The sequence below is a fragment of the Mytilus edulis genome, chromosome 2, assembly GCF_963676685.1.
Source record: "Mytilus edulis chromosome 2, xbMytEdul2.2, whole genome shotgun sequence".
Taxonomy (NCBI): domain Eukaryota; kingdom Metazoa; phylum Mollusca; class Bivalvia; order Mytilida; family Mytilidae; genus Mytilus; species Mytilus edulis.
Window position 1 is genome coordinate 40233149 of NC_092345.1, and position 22533 is coordinate 40255681.

General features: G+C 32.4%; 1 protein-coding gene across 1 annotated transcript in view; it reads right to left on the bottom strand.

Moving 5' to 3' along the window:
* LOC139510169 (SH3 domain-binding protein 5-like) overlaps window positions 1-22533 on the bottom strand; it is a 206021-nt gene that overhangs the window by 78869 nt on the left and 104619 nt on the right. The window contains exon 5 of the mRNA XM_071296523.1: window positions 2388-2518. Coding sequence (XP_071152624.1) covers window positions 2388-2518 — 131 coding nt within the window. The remainder of the gene's footprint in view (window positions 1-2387; window positions 2519-22533) is intronic.

The window sequence follows — 22533 nt, forward strand, 5'->3', positions numbered from 1 at the left end:
ACTAACTGGCAAACACATTAATGGTCAGTCTGGTGAAAGAATATTCCACTCATATAGACAAATGTTTTGTGCTGATGTTCATGTAATATTTGCCACTGAAAGTTTTGCAAAAATCAAGAAAACAATGGTAAAAAAATTAAAAAATAGTAATAAAAGTTCAGATGTAGGTTCGAGTTTAGATCACTCAATGTGATCACTGTCGACAGTGATTAAGGGATATTGTCGGAGACCGTGACTGAAAAGGACATCCAGTTTTTTTACTCTTTATTCTTTGGTTCTTTAAACAAAAATAGCCAACATGGTATAGCAGAGAGTGATTAAATATTGGCAAACAAATTCAATTAATTATTTTCAAATTAACTATCATTAATGAGGGTTGGGGTGGGTGGGAGGGGGTGGGGGGGGGGGGAGGCCAGAGGAGTCCTGATCCCGAAATCCCGGGCTTAAAATTAAGAAATAATTCCTTCATGTCATGCTCTATGCTCATTTTAACATGAGTAGGCATTATATTTGTCGATATTTTACACTGAGCGTTATGAATGAATTATTTCGATTCTAATACAACAACAAATGGAAGTTTTTAACGACCTTGACTGGTTATATTAGCGAGGTGTAAAATGTGGTCAAATATAATGCCTACCCATGTTAAAATGAGCATAGAACATGACATAAAGGAATTATTTCGATTCTAATACAACAACAAATGGAATTTTTTAACGACCTTGACTGGCTATACAGCCCTTGCACGGTCGGTCGATTCTAATAGGACAAATACAGTATTTTTATAGGCCGAAGCGTACGAAAATACCGTAGAAATGTTTGGCTTTTCCCATTTCCTCCCCGAGGAGTCTGTGCATTACATTTCATATTTGATTAGTTTAAAAACATTACAAGCAGGGTAAATATATGTTGTTTTATAAAAAATATATAATAAAAGTTTATGCTGCTTAAATGTATATATTTTAAAGGATAACGATGGAAATAACGTTAATATACACAGTAAATTCGTGCGCATGTGTCAAACATATTTTGTGCTCATTAGAACACGGCTTTGTTTACAAAGGGTAATAAGGACGTTATATTAGAATAAAAACGTGAAATCCCGAGGTCCAGAATTTAAAAAAAAAAAATGACATCCCGAACATCGAAAAGAGAAATCCCGGATCCCGAAATCCCGAGCTTAAAAAAACTTGATCCCGACGTCCCGAAAAAGGTCCTGCCCCCCTCATTAAAATATTGAAATAAATATGATCTGTCTACATGCAAAATTTTAATGAATTATTATTAGTAGTCTAAATAGTGTGATAGTGTGAAACAAAGCAAGAAAGCCAACCACATCGTTAAACTACAATCATTTGGAAAATAGCTATAAGGACGTTTTATTAGCATGTGATGTAGATTTAGACCGAAACCGAAAACTTTTAGGTTTAGTGGATTGACTTAACTAATATATAAGTATTCAATGCTGGCGTGTCATAGTAAAGGATAACATTTTATCCTACATATTGATCTGGATCTGGACAAATTATTAGATAAAATTTGGACTATTTGCGATTAGAAATAAATTAAGATCAGACAATATATTTTAAGTGCTATAGTGACAATTTATTAATCCGTTTATCAAACCTTTTACATTTCTTTGTGTCTAATTAATTCTATTGCTAACTATATGTTTGTCGTGATGGAAATCACTCTGACCATGACAAGTTAATCCTTTAGACACTATAATCCTTTGCTATAGAAACTGTTTTCTATATATGCTTTCGTATGTTATTTTGTAGTCAGTTTAGGTCTTAGGTCTGGTACTGTCCGGACCTTGCTAATAAAGTTTAAAAGTATTGGTATTCCGTCTTGAATTACTATAACACGGAAAACTCCCGGTTATACTTACTATTAGCAATAAATGCTATTTTACATTGATACATTTCCTCAGACTTTCACTCACAACGTGACTTTCACTCAATCTTTTTAGAGAGTTTGCTACATTAAGAATTTATACTATGGGAATTATAAATTATTTCCTTCAGCGAAAATGCATCGCATGTACAACAAAAATGAATTGACCTACAGTGAAAATAAACTGAGTCTATTATTATTATTCGACAGTAAACATGAATCGCATAACGAAAAAAGCATTGTGGAATTTATTTAAATATCAACCAGCTGAATAACAAAACCTGATAGTTTTGACGTTTACAAACAAATGGTACATCTCATTACGACGATGGAGGTCAATTGATGGTAAAAGCTCACATAGAAATAAATGTATACTATGGTATTTTAAAACGGAAATCTAGCAAGAAATAGCAAAACATGTTAATAAAAAGACGTAATGTATCGTTACTATATCATTTTGAGAAACATAATCAATGAAAAATGTATTTCACCTTGCGTTTGCTATAGATTTCTTCTGTGATCTTTTTAATAAATGAAGCTGGTTTTCTAATTGCCCGCAACGTTTTATCATTTTTAGATGCTGATCTTCGCTCCTGTGTTTTTCCAACTCGGCTTCCATAACCTTGATGTAAAAAAAAAAGTACTTTTTAATAACAAGAGGAAAAATAAACAAGAAGTGTGTGATGAACACTGTGTCAATGCATCCATCAGTTGGAAAGCAGGTCACGGTTTGACCCCAAGTTTATCAGTGACCGTGAAAATTCAGTAAAAAAACGGATGAAACAAACCTTATTTTAACTCACTGAATACTATTGTCGTAATAAAAACTTATTGACCTAACTAATCTTGAGTATCCATAGTTTATTCTCGTCAAAGCTCACACATCAAATCAAAATCCTTTATTCTTTATTTTATCTGCAAACTTGGAGTTTGGGTGAAAATTGTCAAGTCTCCTGAACGAAAAATCTAAATATTTACGAGGAAACTAAAAATGATGGGCTGAATTTAAATTTAATTAAGCATCTCATTAAGACAAACACTCGATATGAATATCTCGGCAATAGAATGTTGGATACGCAAACGTCAAATTGATTTCAAACCGAAGCGGTGGTTTGTATGCCGATTTGTGCAAGTGGTTATCTCCCCTTAATATCACCAGTCAAAAATAAAAACCCAGCAAAATGCATAAAAATTAAAAAAGGAGTTTACCTTACAAAAATTAGAAAGAAAATAAACGAAACTCGATTTATAACTATGTTATGATAATATAAAGAAGAGATACTTCCCCCTATTTTTCAGAGAAGGACTAAATGTAAATATAAAAAAGACAAAATATTACTGCAGTAAAAATAAAACAATTCAGAAATGTGGATAATGACACCTACATGTAAAATTAATAACCTAGCTATATTGAAAGAAATTAGATCTGGCGGATGAAATATACTACATGCAGAATTTTTTTAAACACTTCTGATTATATTTAATGCAATAAAACATAGTTTATACAATTTCAATAATCTTTCTTAAATTGATATAATTATTAAATAAATAGTACAAATTAATCATTCAAACTTATCTAACTTGAAAACGAGTTAATGGGCCCCTCTGTTTTAAAAGGCCATTTGGTTTTATTACGTAAGAAGATTATGTGTGCCAATTTTCATGAAAACGTAAATAGTGCATTTTTTTAAAATTTGAAAAATATGCATAAAAAAATATGTTTTTTTAATACATTCTTGAACATTTGATAAATATGAGTTATTTGAAAGACAAATTGCACAAATTTAAAGAACATTTATATAAAACAAATACAAATATTTTAACAAAAAAGCAGCTTGTGTTTATCTTTTAAAACAAAACAAGTTATGTACTTCTGTCGAAAGGAAAAATACGTTCACAAATCCGAATTTTGAGCAAATATATAAAAATTGGACCTCATTTTATTCAAAAGTACCACACGAAGGTATATTTTTTATTACATAATTAATTTAATCGGGCAAAAAATAGCTTACATGCAAATTATCAGCAAAATTTCAATATGTGATCAAAACATAAGAGGGGGAAAAAGGGGGGGATAAACAGCAACGGGTGCCTATAACTGACGGTGAGGCAAGTAAAATCATAAAAATACTGAACTCCTAGGAAAATTTAAAAAAACGGAAAGTCCCTAATCAAATGGCAAAATCAAAAGTATGAGAGACTTGCAGGAGCTCAACAAAGAGGACCCCAATGGTTATTAAAACTTCCTTAGAATGAAGTAGGAAGCTGATACGTTATGGGAGTTTTTCTTCTCTTTTCTTGAAAATGACACAATGAGATTTGTCACTGGATTATACAGCCCGTAACAGAGTAGTGATCGAATTCGCGTTTCTTTACCGTCAGAATAAGTTACGTTATCGACAAACTTATTTCAGAAGTGACATAATTTAAGTTTCTTCATCGACAAAATATTTCATGTCCAACGTGTAAGTATTTATTGTTTAAGACGAAGACAAGTTTTTTTAACACAGTAAAACATTTTTTATAATCAACCTCTGTCATTGGCATTTTCATTTTAACGGTAAAGGATCAAATATACGGAAGCCGATAAGGGCCATTAAAAAAAAATAATTATGTCGTAATTACGACATAGCACGTAATTACGACATAGCATGTCGTAATTTCGACATAACATGTCGTTCTTACGACATCGCGATGTCGTTATTTCGACATAACATGTCGTTATAACGACATCGCTATGTCGTAATTTCGACATAACATGTCGTAAAAACGACATCACTATGTCGTTATAACGACATGTTATGTCGTAATAACGACATCACTATGTCCGCGTTATAACGATTTACGACATCGCTATATATATAAAAGAATATATGTATTATGATTGCCAAGAGACTAAATGATACAGAAATTAACAACTATTGGTCATCATAATGCCCCCAATAATTAGAAAAGCCCCCGCATAGTCAGCTTTAAAAGAGGGACGAAAGATACCATAGGGAGAGTCCCCGAAATGCTGTGTGGCAGACAGTGTTATTGATAAATTATTAGCTCCCTTGGTAAAAATTTCATATTTAATGTATTTCATTGTTAAACAATTTACATGAAGCTTAATAAGTATATATTTGTTTTAAAAATTGCATAGCTTTTGCTATTTGAATCCATTGGTTAAAGATATTTATTTATATTGTAAAGTTTAATATTTGCATCGTCGCAAAATCTTTGGTTACCTTCTTTGAGAAATTTATATATTTTATAGATTCATTAAAGTTCATTACACTACCGTCGTATCGTGAAAGGGCTATATAGCCTGTCAAGGACGGTATAAACTTCTAAAGAATAATATGTGGAAATATATGTGAATTGGCATGCAGTTCTACCAAGGCAAGCTAAGCTCTCCACCTCCCATTTCATAAGCGCAAACTACATTGCTTCTTGTAATAAGGGTGAATTAAAGTATTGATTGCTCTATTTCTACTTTCAAACGTTGGGCACGATGTTCCTACAACACCACGTTACACTTTTAAAATTAAAAAATGCGGCGTCGAAAAGGGTTTTATTCGGTTTTTTATATGTTGGTTGATTCTGGTTCTGTTCGTTTTGTGATGTAATTTTATCATAAGTTACCTCAAGTTGTGGAAATCGATTTAATAATGTTTACCCTTTAAGTTATTTCAACAAAAAATGCAGAACTGTCGCAAGTAATGTAGGAAGGAAAGATGGGACGGAAGTGCATGTATACGGTTTTCCATAAAACAAAAAAAAATTTATATGTACAAAACTTTTATCATAGGATGTTTAACTTTCAAGGTGCATATCATCTGTCATTGTAAAATTTCTATATCTTAATTCAACCCCAATACAAATATATCTGACACTGCAAGTAAATCGAACATTTTTACCCTTAATTGGTTAAATTTGAATAGAATTGTATTTTCCCTGGCACACAAGTTGTCGAAATACACCCCTTCAATTACTTGAACCTTGACTTGAGAATTATTTCCCAAGTCATCTATAGTGTTCAACTTCGAATATACATTTTAAAATATAGTAATCTACTAGTACCCCAAAATCGTCCGCGAAAACGGCTAATATAATCCCGGGTTTTTATTGATTCGATGAAACAGTTTTCGTCGCTGTTTGGGATTCGTCTTTCAATTACTTCCATTTCATACACAAGTTTATATTGACGAAATGTTCCGGCTTCGCTACTACATGAATTACTTTCATCACGACAGTTATAACATGAATAGCAGGACAAATCGCGAAGTAAAACATTCCGTGAACTGGTTTTAAGTCTTTTAATATTGGTGATTGCACCTTACTGAAGTGACGACTTTAAATGGTCTATTTCGGAGTACTTCCGCACCATAAATTTCAATTCGCATTTTACATTTAGAGGACTGTTTTGGTGTCTCCAATTTGTCTTTGCAAAAGTTGGACGAAGTTCATGTAATGAGACATTTCCCCATTCTTTTAAATAAATCGTTAAAAGCTATAAACGATTAATAAAAATTGCAAAATTTAACCTGTGTCGAACCTATGTCCCCGGGCGGAGTCTATAGCAACATGCACTATTCTTTTTTTCGGCAGCAATCATCAACCTCTTTTTCCAAATTTAATAACACGATTTGTTGTTAATTATCATGAACATTTAATTGAAACTTTTGCACATGTACATTGTAACGTCGGAAATTGGCGTCTTTCGGATTTTAGACGTTTTCAGACGTTTGGACAAATTGGCTACCGTTTTGTAATGTGTGGAATCATTTCATTCCTTTAAGACCCAAATATGTAGTTAATAAGAAAAGAATCTTGGCATTTTTTACTCTTCGTGTATCTATCTAACTTTTGTTTTAATCAATCATAAAAAATACGTGTTAACTGCTTTGAAAAATGAAATATCGACTTGGACAAAATGGCTACCGTTTGAAAAACGACTGTGTAGAGAAGATTTTATTGAAACAGCAATATTTGAACTCACGAACAATGAGGCAAATATTTGTACTTTTGTTAGATATTATTATTGTCTTACTCTTTTTATTCATTTTCTGCTATATATTCTTATAAAATTCACTTTCAGTCGTTGAGTTAACGAAATACGTCGTTGGACATTTTTCTTATTCCAGCTTAATATACCACCACCGAGTCAAATGAAATTTGGCAAAATAACGGCTTTAACGCCACAAAGAACCGACACATGTCGCTGTTCCTGCCAAGAATCAAAAAGATCAGAAAATAAGAAATAGGATCACTTTAATTTACATAAGAGTTGAAACAGTTTTTCCTAAATGTAACGTTGGACATCCGTTTATTTTCACATAGTTTTGTTATTTTAATCCTCAAATAAACTAGGTAATTCTTACTATATGATCAAGAGCTGTAAAAACATAATTTAAAACATATAATATTTTGATTTTGTTTTAATATTGGTTCGTGTTTTCTAACATTTTTATTTTGTTTTGCGGATGAAATTTCGAAGATCCCGTTTTAAATCCTAGGGGTTGTAGGAACATCGTGCCCACCGTTTGAAAGTAGAGATAAAGCAATCAATACTTCAGTTCATCGTTATTACAAGAAGCCATGTAGTTTGTGCTTATTTAAATAGGTGGAAAGCTTGGCTTGCCTTGGTAGGACTGAATGTCAGTCCTCTTATCAGTTCCACATCTTATTCTTCCAACAAATAGAAGTTACTAGCGAACTATCGACCTTGACAGGCTTGGTGCCACGGTCGGTACATGATTAAAATTCAATAGGATCTATAAAATATATAAGTTTAGGCCACACCAATTTGATTCCTTGTTCGACGGACCCGCCCGCACCTATTTTTTTCAAAACAGATTTTTTTTATTTTTTTTATATTCCCGCTTCCCGCATCCGGAAATGTAATCATGTCCATTTCCAGCACCGTTTTTTTTGTAAATATTATAAAAAGATATCAACATTTGTTTTTAAAATCACAGTCTAACCTGTATATAACGATTTTAAACATAAAAGCACCCCACCACACTGTGTAAATATCTGTGAGAATATTTGTTTCAGCATGAAACCTATTTATCCAAGGGAGTGCTCCGATAAATTTACAACAGCGGAAATACCTGTAAAAAACAAAAAATTGGTTTCTTTCCCCCTTACTTATATTCCCTATCAAAAAATGTTCGTTGTTAGAATAAAGTACAATGAACTTCTGAAGGATTTGCCTTCAACTGAAATTATATTATATGCTGGCAAAACAAAACTATCCATAGCCGCTGCATGTTTATGCACCTGTCCTGATTGATTCAGGGGCCTGTCGTTCAGCAGCTATCGTTTGTTGATGTAGTTTATTGGTATTTTTCCGTTTGGATATATAAATTAGATCGTTGGTTTTCCTGTTCGAATTGTGTACGCTATAATTTTGGGGTCCTTTATACATGTAGCTTGCTGTTTGGTCTGTATCAAAGCCCTGTGTAAAAGGCCATACTTTGACCTGTGTTTGTTATTATCAGGTTGAGAACAATCCTCCCTCAGACAAGGGGTCATTTTGCTGATGTAGAAAAGAAAATAGAAATACCAAGGATTTGTCTAGTTCTTCTATACAAAACCTTTGAAAACTTAGGATTTTGTACTCAAAAAGAGGAGAGTTACATCATATTTTAAACAACTTTTTCTAAAAGAGAGGTCCACTTATTTTGAATAATATTAAACTGTTAAAGTAAATGTGTTAATTTAACATGGTATAAAGTCCAGGAATATTACAAAATTCTTGGACATGTTTTGACCATTTAATACCAGATAGATATATAGTTCTTTGAGAAAATATGAGCCTTTTGTACAAACAAATATATTATAACTTATATTGATCCCTCATAAAACATGTAAAAGGGATATTTATAACATTAAGGGGTTGCCCCCAAACTGATTATGACTTGGATGGAGAATTGTCTCATTGTCAGTCACACATACAAATTAGACCAGATTTAATTATTTCTTGGTGAACAATGGTGAGCAGGGAAAAAATACTTCAGAAATTAAAGAAATGTCAAAGTACAAGTGATGAATCAAGTTTTAATATTGTCAAAACCTACTATTTTATGTTTACAAAAAAAAAATATAATTGCTCGCCTTTACTTTTCAAGCTTCGCCTCAAAAATTTGCAAATTAAATATTTTTTTATTAAAATTTTCAAATCGCTCGCTCGCCCCAAATTTTGGAGTCCAAAAATCCGTAGAACAAGAAATTAAATTGGTGTGGCCTTATCACAGAAGGTAACCAAAATGGTAACCAAAGATTTTGCGACGATGCAAATATTAAACTTTACAATACAAATAAATATCTTTAACCAATGAATTCAAATAGCAAAAGCTATACAATTAACAAATATATACTATTAAGCTTCATGTAAATTATTTAACAATGAAATACATTAAATATGAAATTTGGAGTTTTACCAAGGGAGCTAATAATTAATTAATAACACTGTCTACCACACAGCATTACGGGGACTCTCCCTCTGGCATCTTTCGTCCCTCTTTTATAGCTGACTATGCGGGGGCTTTTCTAATTAATGGGGGAATTATGATGACCTATAGTTGTTAATTTCTGTGTCATTTAGTCTCTTGACAATCATAATACATATTCTTTTATATATATAGCGATGTCGTGTCGTTAAAACGACATAATGATGTCAAACGACATAATGATGTCGTTATTACGACATGTTATGTCGAAATTACGACATAGTGATGTCGTTATAACGACATGTTATGTCGAAATAACGACAAAGCGATGTCGTAATAACGACATGTTATGTCGAAATAGCGACATAGCTATGTCGTAATAACGACATGTTATGTCGAAATTACGACATGCTATGTCGTAATTACGACATATTTTTTTTTTTTGAATGGCCCTTATCGGCTTCCGTAGATATAACTACCGCACAGAAAAAGTATCATGGATTTCGAGGCTTTCATATTCAAGGTTTTGAATTCTACCCTTGTTGAAAACCTGTGGAGACCTCTACAGTTCCTTAAAACATCAATTATTTTTTTGTAAATTGAGTCCCGTCTCCCTGAACATGCTAACACTTAAGTCATATCTTTTCATTTTCCTATTTTTTTTTCCCTGTTTGTCTCTGTCTTGATTGTTGGAACGATTAGTGGTATCCAACAATATTTATGAAAACTTTCTGAGAATTATGAATATTTCTTCTGTCAGATAATGATAAAATGAAATACCGTACATCACATCTTATAGAGGTTTAAATTTCAAATATTCGTCAATAACTTAAGATATAGAGCAATTTTGTCTTCAACATTTCAAATGTTAAAGGGTACATTTGTATTTTTTACTTCGATTTGAAGGAAATTTATTTCAGTTTTTTCTGTGACAAAGTACAAGCATGTCGGTATTGCCACAATGTATGATTGACATAATCCCGGGGACATAATAAACAGATAGGTATGAAAAAGAAAAGATATGGGGTATTCTGTATCAGACGAAAGAAAAACTATTACAGTGTTGAATCCCATAAATATTCACAGTGCAAGCAGTATATAATATCTACATTGAGCAAATCGATGAGGTCATGTTTATTGTAGAAACGATGGATGCGACCCCGATAAAGTCATGATCAATGTCATTCAATCAATGAGTATTTATGCAATTCATAATGAATTTATCTGAGTCGCAGTCATTGTTTCTGTGGTAGTAAATATAAAATCGATTCGCACTGGCAATAATCGGTGATTTCTAAAATTAAATGAACCTGGATACAGAGATGCAAATAATTCTTTATAACAACTTTCAAAAAAACAATGTATAAACTACAGCATGTACAGTGCAATTCGTTCTTGTTGTATGTAAACGTAAGCTGTATTTGCCTTTTAATGGAAACGAAAGTATAGAGATTATAGACGGTATAAAGAATATATGAACGCTTTTATTTTCTTTTTAGTCACTGTGACAATTACCAATAAATCAAACATTGAACATTCCTGTCCCATTGAAGAACTCTCTCGTATTTGATCATTTCTACGGAAGCCGATAAGGGCCATTCAAAAAAAAAAATTATGTCGTAATTACATGTCGTTATAACGACATCGCTATGTCGTAATTTCGACATAACATGTCGTTATTACGACATCGCTATGTCGTAATTTCGACATAACATAGAGAATAATACATGGCAAAATCCGTATCATATGTCGTATCATCCCGAGACATCAATATCAGCCCAAGGGCCTTTAGGCCCGAGGGATGATATTGGTCGAGGGTGATACGGCATGTGATACGGATTTTGCCATGTATTATACACTTTATCATATATTTCAACAGAAGAGTATTATATTATATGAACTGTTTTCTGATCCATAGCACTGGGTTACCTTCAGTTCTACTTTTGTCTTGTTTCAAAGGCCTTAAAAGAACTGCTCAATTACTTATCCGAAGCACCTGGGTTACCTTACAATTTGCGTGCTGTTGTTTTAAAAATATTTTGTTAATTATTGTATTAATTTGTGTGTTTTGTACTTTTTCATAGTTGCATTTAGTGTGCCAAAAAATATGAAAACTTGACGTTCGTGACGTCACATACAATATGAAAACTCGACGTTCGTGACGTCACATACCAAACAATGACGTCATTCAAAAAATTTTACCTATTTTGAAGAAAATTTTTCTTAAGCAAAAAAAAAACCAAAACTGACTTTATGTAAAAAAAAAAAAAAAAAAAAAAAAAATAGTAGGGGTGTGATAAAGGGTATGCGATAAAGGGTAGGGGTGTGATAAAGGGTATGCGATAAAGGGTGCGCATCAAAGTTGCGCGATATGGATTAAACAGCAGGCTATTTATCACATATGCAAAACTACTGTATTTACTACTAAACATATGATAATGTCGTTATAACGACATCGCTATGTCGTAATTTCGACATATCATGTCGTAATAACGACATCACTATGTCGTTAAAACGACATAGCTATCGCTATATATAAAAGAATATGTATTATGATTGCAAAGAGACTAAATGACACAGAAATTAACAACTATAGGTCATCATAATGCCCCCAATAATTAGAAAAGCCCCACATAGTCAGCTATAAAGGAGGAAGGAAAGATACCAGAGGAAGAGCCCCCGAAATGCTGTGTGGCAGACAGTGTTATAATTAATTATTAGCTCCCTTGGTAAAACTCCAAATTTTATATTAAAATGTATTTCATTGTTAAATAATTTACATGAAGCTTAATAAGTACATATTTGTGAATTGCATAGACTTTGCTATTTGAATTCATTGGTTAAAGATATTTATTTATATTGTAAAGTTTAATATTTGCATCGTCGCAAAATCTTTGGTTACCTTCTTTGAATAGATTCAGAGAGAAACTTATATATTTTATAGATCCCATGTAATTATACCGACCCGACCGTGTATGTTAGGTCCATCATTCATTCCTACCAAGGCAAGTCAAGCTGTTCATCTCCCTACAAATAAGTGCAAACTTCAAGGCTTTTTGTTAAAAGTTTGAATTGAAGTCTTGATTGCTCTATTTCTACTTTCAAACGTTGGGCACGATGTTCCTACAACGCCTAGGAATTAAAACAGAATCTTCGAAATTTCATTCGCAAAACAAAATAAAAATAAAAATGTTAGAAAACACGAAACAATATTGTAACAAATTCAGTATATGTTTTAAATTATGTTTTTACAGCTCTTGATCATATACTAAGTAATATCTAATTGAGGATTAAAATAAGAAAGCTATGTGAAAAAAAAACGGATGTCCAACGTTACATTTAAGAAAAACTGGTTTAACTCTTATGTATAGTGATCCTATTTCTTATTCTCTGATCTTCTTGATTCTTGGCAGGAACAACGACATGTGTTGGTTCTCTGTGCCGTTAAAGCCGTTATTTTGCCAAATTTCATTTGACTCGGTGGCTGCATATTAAGCTGGAATAAGAAAAATGTCCAACGACGTTTTTCATTAACTCAACATCTGAAAGTGAATTTTATAAGTAGATATAGCAGAAAATGAATTAAAAGAGTAAGACAATAATAATATCTAACAAAAGTACAAATATTTGCCTCATGTGAGTTCAAATATTTGCTGATTCAATAAAATCTTCTCTACACAGTCGTTTTTCAAACGGTAGCCATTTTGTCCAAGTTGATATTTCATTTTTCAAATCAGTTAACGCGTATTTTTTATAATTGAAAAGAACAAAAGTTAGATACACGAAGAGTAAAAAATGCCAAGATTCTTTTCTTATTACCTTCATATTTGGGTCTTAAAGGAATAAAATGCTTCCACACATTACAAAACGGTAGCCAATTTGTCCAAACGTCTGAAAACGCCTAAAATCCTAAAGACGTTAATTTCCGACGTTACATGTGCTAAAGTTTCAATTAAATGTTCAGGATAATTAAAACAAATCATGTTATGAAATTTGGAAAAAGAGGTTGATGATTGCTGCCGAAAAAAAAGAATAATGCATGTTGCTATAGACTCCGCCCGGGGACATAGGTTCGACACAGGTTAAATTTTGCAATTTTTATTAATCGTTTACCTTAATACCAGTTCACGGAATGTTTTACTTCGCGATTTGTCCTGCTATTCATTTTTTAACAGTCGTGATGAAAATAATTCCGGTATTTTAAAAATATATAAGTTTCTCACTGAAGGTATCCAAAGAAGGTAACCAAAGATTTTGCGACGATGCAAATATTAAACTTTACAATATAAATAAAAAACCTTGAACCAATGAATTCAAATAGCAAAAGCTATGCAATTAACAAACATATACTTATTAAGCTTCATGTAAATTATTTAACAATAAAATACATTAAATATGAAATTTGGAGTTTTACCAAGGGAGCTAATAATTAATTAATAACACTGTCTGCCACACAGCATTTCGGGGACTCTCCCTTTGGTATCTTTCCTCCCTCTTTTATAGCTGACTAATCGGGGGCTTTTCTAATTATTGGGGGCATTATGATGACCTATAGTTGTTAATTTCTGTGTCATTAAGTCTCTTGGCAATCATAATTCATATTCTTTTATATATAGCGATGTCGTTATTACGATATAGCTATGTCGTTTTAACGACATAGTGATGTCGTTATTACGACATGATATGTCGAAATTACGACATAGCGATGTCGTTATAACGACATTTTATGTCGAAATTACGACATAGCGATGTTGTAATAACGACATGTTATGTCGAAATTACGACATGCTATGTCGTAATTACGACATAAAATATTTTTTTTGAATGGCCCTTATCGGCTTCCGTATATATCTACAAAATCCAATCATGTACACGACATATAATACATGTATATTCATACATGTATATTTATATATTGGGAATTTATTTTGATTTCCAAACAGAATTATAAGGTTATGTATAAGTGCCTCCGTTCACTGCACAATTGTAAATTGTCTCCTAAAGACCAGCAAAAATAAATGGCACAAGTTCACGTAGTCATAAAAAAAAGTCGTATAATTTACGTTATCGAACAAAAAATCAGATATACGGAATATTATATGTGAATGGTTAAGAAATCCGTTTCCCCTACATGTTTTAAAAGTCAAAGAAAAATGTTTTCCCTGATACAAACGTTTTAAGAACCAGCTTTGTGTAACCTATAGACAAATTCGACTGGATATAAGGAAGTTAATATGTTTACTCTGATTTGAAATTATCTTTTAAACTTTTTTTAGTAATTGAGAACCTATGTTGTTTATGGGTAATAGGTGAATATCCCTCAAAATGACAGCAAGCGCAGTTTTCCGGACGATTTTCATTGGTACACTGCTAAAAACTGTCAGGTCCTGGCCATGGTATATTTTGGAGATTTTTTTTTACTGATTTTTACTAAAAAAAATATTCTCTGTGTGTGCCATTGCAAGAAATAGTTTTGCTCGTTATTTTGTCATTCTAAAAAAAATTCTCAACAAAATTTCCTGTTTAAACTGTACTAGAAAAAAGTTTGGCATGTGAAACGGACGAAGACATATTCTAACAGAAGTACAAATACCAGTCCTCCCTTTTGTGTATACATATGAGAAAACATTTCAAAGTTATTGATTGAATTAAAATCCATCACACATAAGGTACACATTGTAGTCCGAAAAAATAAAGGACTTCATTCCTATCAAACACCTTTTTAATTGTTTACCAGTATATTTCTTTAAGTTTTGGGTAAAATTGTAAAGGAAATAATACTATCAAGACGTCCTTCCATAAATCTTTTTTTTTTCTGTTCTGACTTTGAAGAAATGACTACTTTTCGCCCAATCGAAATGGTGCATGGACATATTTTGTTTCATATTATTAGAATTATTTTCAATAGTATCGGTATTAAACTTGATTATCGACACATGAAAGTTTGTCAGCATTGTCAATCTTTTTAACGTTAAAGTACCAATAGTTCGGTCACTACTCAATTAAGTTTGTCGATAACGTAGCTAATTTTGACGGTAAAGAAACATCAATTCGATCACTTCTCTGTTACGGGCTGTAGCACTTATATTAGACAGCAATTATATCTATAAATTTTACCATGCCCTCTTCCTTGCTTCCTTACAAATTAAGCCTACTGTTTGTTTCATTAGAGAACATACAGGATGGTTTATTATATGATGCATATATTTGTAATAAAAAGTTACATGCAAACAATATCACTACATGGTTTTCTAGTATTGACTATTTAATGAAAGAACTAGACTTACCAAACTTAAATGTAAGTGTTGGTCGTTTATGTACTATAGTTAAGAATAAATTATGTACAAATTTTCATAATCATTGGAAAGAATTTAGAGAAAATACTGTTAAATCAGGTAGAGGTAAACTCTTGACCTATTTTTCAATTGAATATTTTTTTGGTACAGAAAAATGCAATTAAAAGAATTTAAAGATAGACAAGCACTGTGCAAGATCAGAATAAGTGCACATCCCCTAAAAGTAGAGACAGATAGATATGCTAAAACCTATATAGATAAATCACAAAGATTATGCAAAAAATGCACCTTAGATAAAGTTGAAGACGAAGAACATTTTATATGTCAATGTCCCCTTTATAACTCTTTAAGAAGAGAATTTTATGATAATATTTCAGTAGGTAAAAGTTTTGAAAAGTTAAGCACAAGTGTCAAATTTAATTGGCTTTTTATTCAAGAAAACCTAGAGTTATTGAAAAATATTGCTATTTATATTAATAAATGTTTTAAACTGAGAAAACTATCAATATAGTATAGATATTGTTTTATTAAAGATGTTGAAAATATTTGCCTGTTAATAATAAATATATTGTTGTGCCTTTTTATGTATATGGCTCTGATCTGGTTGTAAATTAACATCTAAGAAATAGTTAAATTCATGTTTATGGTTTGTGTCATTATTGTTTCATTATTGTAACAATTATAAAAATCATTGTTATAAATTGCTTTGCTCTTCATGGGCCTTTTAATTGGAATAAAAATATCTTATCTTATCTTATATGTGCATATGTATGTGATCAGTATTTTCCGTGTATTTGTAACTTTTGAGAAATTTGAGAAAAAAAATGAAAACAACTACCACCCCCCCCTTTTTTTTTGCAATATGTCCAAAACCTGACATTTCTTTATACACAATATACAAGTAGTGTAAGGGAGGTAAATCCGAACATACCCAACATTGTATGTAAAATGTTTTAAAATTACCTCCCTTACATTAACAACTATTTGGATAATTGATGTTTATACAAAGGATTAACTCAGTTTTAGTCATAGATAGGATTTCCCCATTTGTACCTCTCGATCATGTTAGCCTCATTTTCAAATGATTTTTAGGATATACGTCATCTATATTGCTGCTTTTGGATCAATAGCAGTGCCCCTTTTGTCATCAGATATTTTCATTACGTTTTGATTGGATTTTCATATTTTAAATTTTGATTGGATTATTTACTGATTAATGGATATTAATACATCATTCTGTGTGATCCAAGACTTTAAAACGAATTCATGGTAACTGTCTCGTTTCTTAAATAACAACGTTCCTTGTGGAATCAAAATGGCTACAAGATGGAAATCGGCAAGTCGTGTTCAAACAGAAACATTAGATGACCAAAATCCTTCTAATTGGACTGCATCTCAAATTAAGGCTGCCCTCGGTAAAATAGGGATCAAGATTACCGGAAATTTATCTAACAGTAGTTTAAGAAGACTGTATTTGGACAATCAAACAAAAAATAGTTCCGCTATGATGGACAATTCCGTTAATTTAGCTGAACGGAATACAGTTTCTGATGGAAACTATTCTTTAACTGTAAGTGATGCTTCTATACGTGATCCTATTGACATAAATACTTCCAATCGCGATGTTCACTCAACTCCTATTTCAACCGTTCCACAGGAGATTGCTACGCCGCCGTCTACATCATATGCGCACGCAATTCCTAAGCTTCCGCCCACTGCTGCATCTGCGCAAGCAACCATGAACAATAACAATCAAAATGTAAACATGCAAAACCTCTTAATGAATACAATTCAACTATGCCAGCAATCTATGCAACAAATGAATAATAAAGGAGAGCAGATACAGCCAAGTTTCAATCTATCAACAGCTTTAGGACATGGTTCAACTTCCCTAGGCATTGCACCGTCTTTTAATTCCACTATTCCCGTTTATTCTACTAATTCTTCAACTCCAGGAAAATTCGGATTCCCAGCTTCCTCGTTTTCAGCTGTTGACATGGTTTCCCCCGAACTAAGGACCGATATCATTACAGGTAAAGATGTCAACCTTAATATATGATTAATTCCTAACTATGAACACTCTACTATAAAAAAAAAGAATAAGGAATCTGATGTAAGACTCCAGAGAAATTTATCAATGGACGAATTTGTAATTGCCTTTGGGCGTTACAAACGTATTATGGGTACAGCTTTCCCTTACAGAAACGAGGAATTAGACTTATACTTGGCACACATCATTGAAACAGCAAACATCTGGCCAGACTGTTTTTATGAATATCACAAAATGGTCTCAGCTAAATGTGCCGTCATGCTAATTCAGCACAACATCAAAATAGATTGGTCAAAGGGGACTCAGATTTACGCAATATGGTATGTGCAGGTTCTAAGATCAACAAATGTAGAAAGTGTCACTCAACAACTCACTCCACCGTTATGTGTAGTGTACAGCAGCAAAAGTTTCAGCCACAAAGAAATTCTAATTCATCCAGAAATACACCTAATTCTCTTATATAGTGGAGTGACAAATCAGGAAAAGTCGCTTAGTTAAGGAGTTTAATGGACCGAAATACCTCACGGCTGAAAATGCACATGAAGATAGAGTTAACATTATACTTTCATTTTAGCCCTGTCGTAGAGTTTTCCCACGGTGCAGTTTTTTGTAAAATTGCGATAAAGTGTGACTTTCCGATTTTTTTCTTTTTCATTTTCAAAAACGGGAACGTTTATAAATAATTCCCGAATGAAGATATCATCACAAAAGTTGTTATCAGATGAAAGAGTAATGTATCAGCTTTATTTTGATTTCAAACGTTCTGATCATATGAACATATAAATTAAGTGAATTGGACGATTTTCCAAATATTTATGTTATTTTTTACAATGTTACCGTCTGACAAGGTATATAACATTTCTTATATATATCACCAGTGTACATTTTCACAAAATATAGTATAATAATCAATATGCAAGAAGTTTTAATACCTAAAATTCCGAAAAAGCATGCAAATTACGTTTTCGGTCCGTTTTATAATACTCATCATATAGCAGTTTTACTATTCGATTTCCAGCTCAATAAGTCTTGTTGCTTTCCCTTTTCTTATTTTCCCCTAACTTGCGATTTGTTGTGTTTTTACAGAAAATAAAATTTTATTTTCATATTTAATAAGACATAATTATATCAATGTCTGTGTCTAGTTCTTGACTGAGTATACTGATTTCATGTGTTAGTGTTTTTATGTGTTTTATTCCTTGTTGATTTTGTTGAATAAACTAATTTTTAACCACATCGGTAAACCTCCGAAATAATCCGGGAAATAATGGACACGAAGTTCCAAAAAAAGAGTAGGCTTCAGAGTAATTGGGAATTATGCGTTATTTTCTAAATATCTACTAATGAAAATTTGTCAAATGCAACAGAAAAAGGGAAAACTATTCTTTAAGACGCATTAGATAAATGACAGGTTACAGGGTTGAGAGTTGGACCTATGCGGTCGTATACTTCAGCGCTTGGAGAACCAGTTAATTATATATATAAGACCAATAGTGTAATATTCATTCCTGTGGAAATAATATTCCAGAATATTGTTTTCCTTTTGGAACTTATATTATGAAGGAACTTTTATTCCGTGACATGTTTGCCGCGCCTTTATGATGAATTTGAGTCAACGAAAGTGATTCCATTAGAACAAATAAAATATCATAGGTCGTGTTCTAAAGCCTATACAAGTAGAAAAAACTTGAAAAAAATTCAAATAGAGAAGATTAATGCTCAACATCCAGTTCAAACCATACTGTGTTTGAATCAACTTGCGTTAAAACACGCTCAACGGTATTACAATTAGACTGGTCCAAATGTTTATTCTGTAGACAAAAGTCTTACAAGCGAGATAAGCAATTACGGCGAGTCAAGTCTTTTGAACGTGCTGATAATAAGTATTAAATGCCCCAAAAGACAAGTATCCAATTTTAAGTTTACTCTCTATGAAGAACTTCAAGGACAAAGCAGTGTATCATTCAACATGCATCGCTAACTACATGCTGAACTGGAAAAGAGAACCTGCTGATGTTGCTTCAAATGAGTCATGCATGACATTGCCTTCAAGAACCAGTAGTTTAAAAGCGGAATTAAAAAAATTTTGAGATGAAAAACAGTTTTGTAAATGATTCCATACATCAAGAAGATCAGACCCTACATGATGCGGCAAAAAATTTGAAACGCAGTTAACAATCGTTTAAAATTTTGGCTGAAGTTTCTATCCCTACGCAGTTTTTCAAGTTGTGAATAATCCGACTTTTCAGACAGACTTAGCTAACGTCAAAATAACCCGCGGTCAAGAAAGATCCCTTGCTCTGGATGAAAAGACTTCTGCTCCCATGTCATGGTTGCCTTTCTTTAAGCCCAAAGAAAGATGCGGCCCACCTAGATGTACTGATCCATACAGCCAAATTAAATCATATACAGCCAATAAATCTGACGTGTCTGATATGGCTTGGGTATTGCTCCGATCACTTACACGCGACTTTGTTGAAATACCTGGGTTTCAAAATGATAAAAAAAAAAGCAATTCATGTCGTCGTTGCATATCTCCTAATCATAGACGCAAAACCTGCTTACATGGCGACAGTGTATACGACAATGCTGAAATGCCTAGAAATGTCAAAGGTCGCAGGTCAGAATAACCCAGTACAGACATTCGACCAACAGCTTTATGCAATAGCCCAACAAGTAAAGTGGTATTTGCCGAAGATTTTTCACCCGCACGTTGTGAGATTATGTGGATTCAACATGGTTTCGTGTTATATTTCAGCGATAGACTAAATATGGGCATCAGCTGGGCTTCGGGATTTATTATTCAATTCAGGTGCATATGCAGGATGTACTGTAGATCAGATTCTCCAAGGCAAGCAGTTTAATCGCGCAGTTAGAACTTACACATTAGCGTATGAAACAGTGATGGCACTATGGTTCAAGAAATTTTGTCAATGTTGTTCAAGACAACGAAAACATGCTAACATAGACAAAGAGTTCTGGCAAACAATGTTTTTATTGTCATGATGCATTCAGTGACCTTAATACAAACGTAGTAGATCTCCCTGAATTTTTGTTAGTTTTTTCTCTTCAAATCATCGGACGTGAATAATAATATCAAATGATACTGATATATACAAATATCTTCATTTTTATACAAATTTCTGTGAATCGGTATTCTAGATATATATTGTGCTTTAAAACAGTTAAAGTCAAAAGTCTACTACTTTTTTGTTGTTTGTATTGTTTTATAAAAAGGGGGCCGCACATCGTCATGCATTTTCAAATGTTATTACTCTTGCACTGGTTGACCTATTGTCATAAATAAAACTTCATATACTATCGTGTTTATGCTGACATTTATTCATCAAGACTATTTTAATAGTTTCAACATTATTTTTGATTTAAAAAAGTAATGATGAATTTCATCATTTTTTCATTGAATCATGGACCGGGTGTAAACTTTACAGTATTAACTTCTCCTTTATTCTTTACGTTATCTTAACAAAACTTTCCCCAAAATATCTTTATATATTGTAATACATTATTGCAAAGCTGAATATTAAATATGAATATTTTTTATCGATAATTTTTGTAAATAAAGATAAACTTTATTGTTTTCTACCATGTTGGTACCGTCAAGAATAATATTATTAGTTTTGCAATAGGACATGTTGCCGTGTTACATTTTCAACAATTCATTTTTTTATTTTATACATTTGCGGGGGTCAACAGTACTAATCTTTGTCAATCTGGCATAAATATTACAAGCTGAATTTGTACAGCATCCCCAGAGCTTGCTTCCATTGCAATTTTTTCTCAGTTATCATGAGGGACTACCGAGAAATTGTCCAAAATGTCAAAAAAATTCGATTTTTTAAAATCCCCCCTTTTTACATTTGATCGCATTTATCACAAATCTGCACCAGTTTGGCATTCTACGACATGCCTTAGTCGAAGGGTATTATATTTATCTTCAAATTAAGACCAAAATTAGCCGTGAGGTATTTCGGTCCATTAAATTTTTAAATTTACCTTACTTGTCACCGTACTATTAGCCGTGATGTTATTTTTGTAGATGGTTTACCCGTCTGCAACAATTTCAATGGATTTAAAGGTTGCACTAAACCTTATTGTAAATATGTTCATGCTTGTAAAACTTGTAAAAGTAAAACACATGGCAAAGCTACTTGTCAAAACTACAAAGAAGGTTATCAACACAATGATCAAAACTCAGTTAAAGCAAGCAGTAAATCTCAACCTTAAAAATGACTTCCTTCTGACTTTAAAGCCTCTTCACCTATAAATTGTGACCAGTTAGAATTTGAGCTAAGAAACCACTCCGACAGAAACTTTGTTAGCTTACTGTGTAACAGTGTTAGATGTGGTTTTGATATGTTAGTTTCTGACATTAATATTTCTACTTATGAATGTAAAAATGCTTTGTCAGCAAGGAAAGATCCAGATTCAGTAACTGCTCTAATTCAAGATGAATTGGTTAAAGGCTTCATTCAGGGACCATTTTACACCCCTTTTTTTCTGTTTATAGGGTTAGTCCAATCGGAATAGCAGTACATAAATATTCTTTTAAGAAAAGACTTATATTGGATCTTTCCTCACCTCACAACAGCTGTGATCATGATAGTGTTAATGATTTGATAGACAAAGATTTATGTTCACTTAGTTACATTAAAGTTGATGATGCAATCAATGCAATTCAAGATTATGGTGTAAATAGCATTTGTTGTAAGGTAGATGTCTGCGATGCGTTTAAACAATTGGGTATTTTACCTACCCAATGGCATTTATTTTGTTTTAAATGGCATAATTTTTATTATCATTATGTAAGACTTCCTTTCGGTTGTCGATCTAG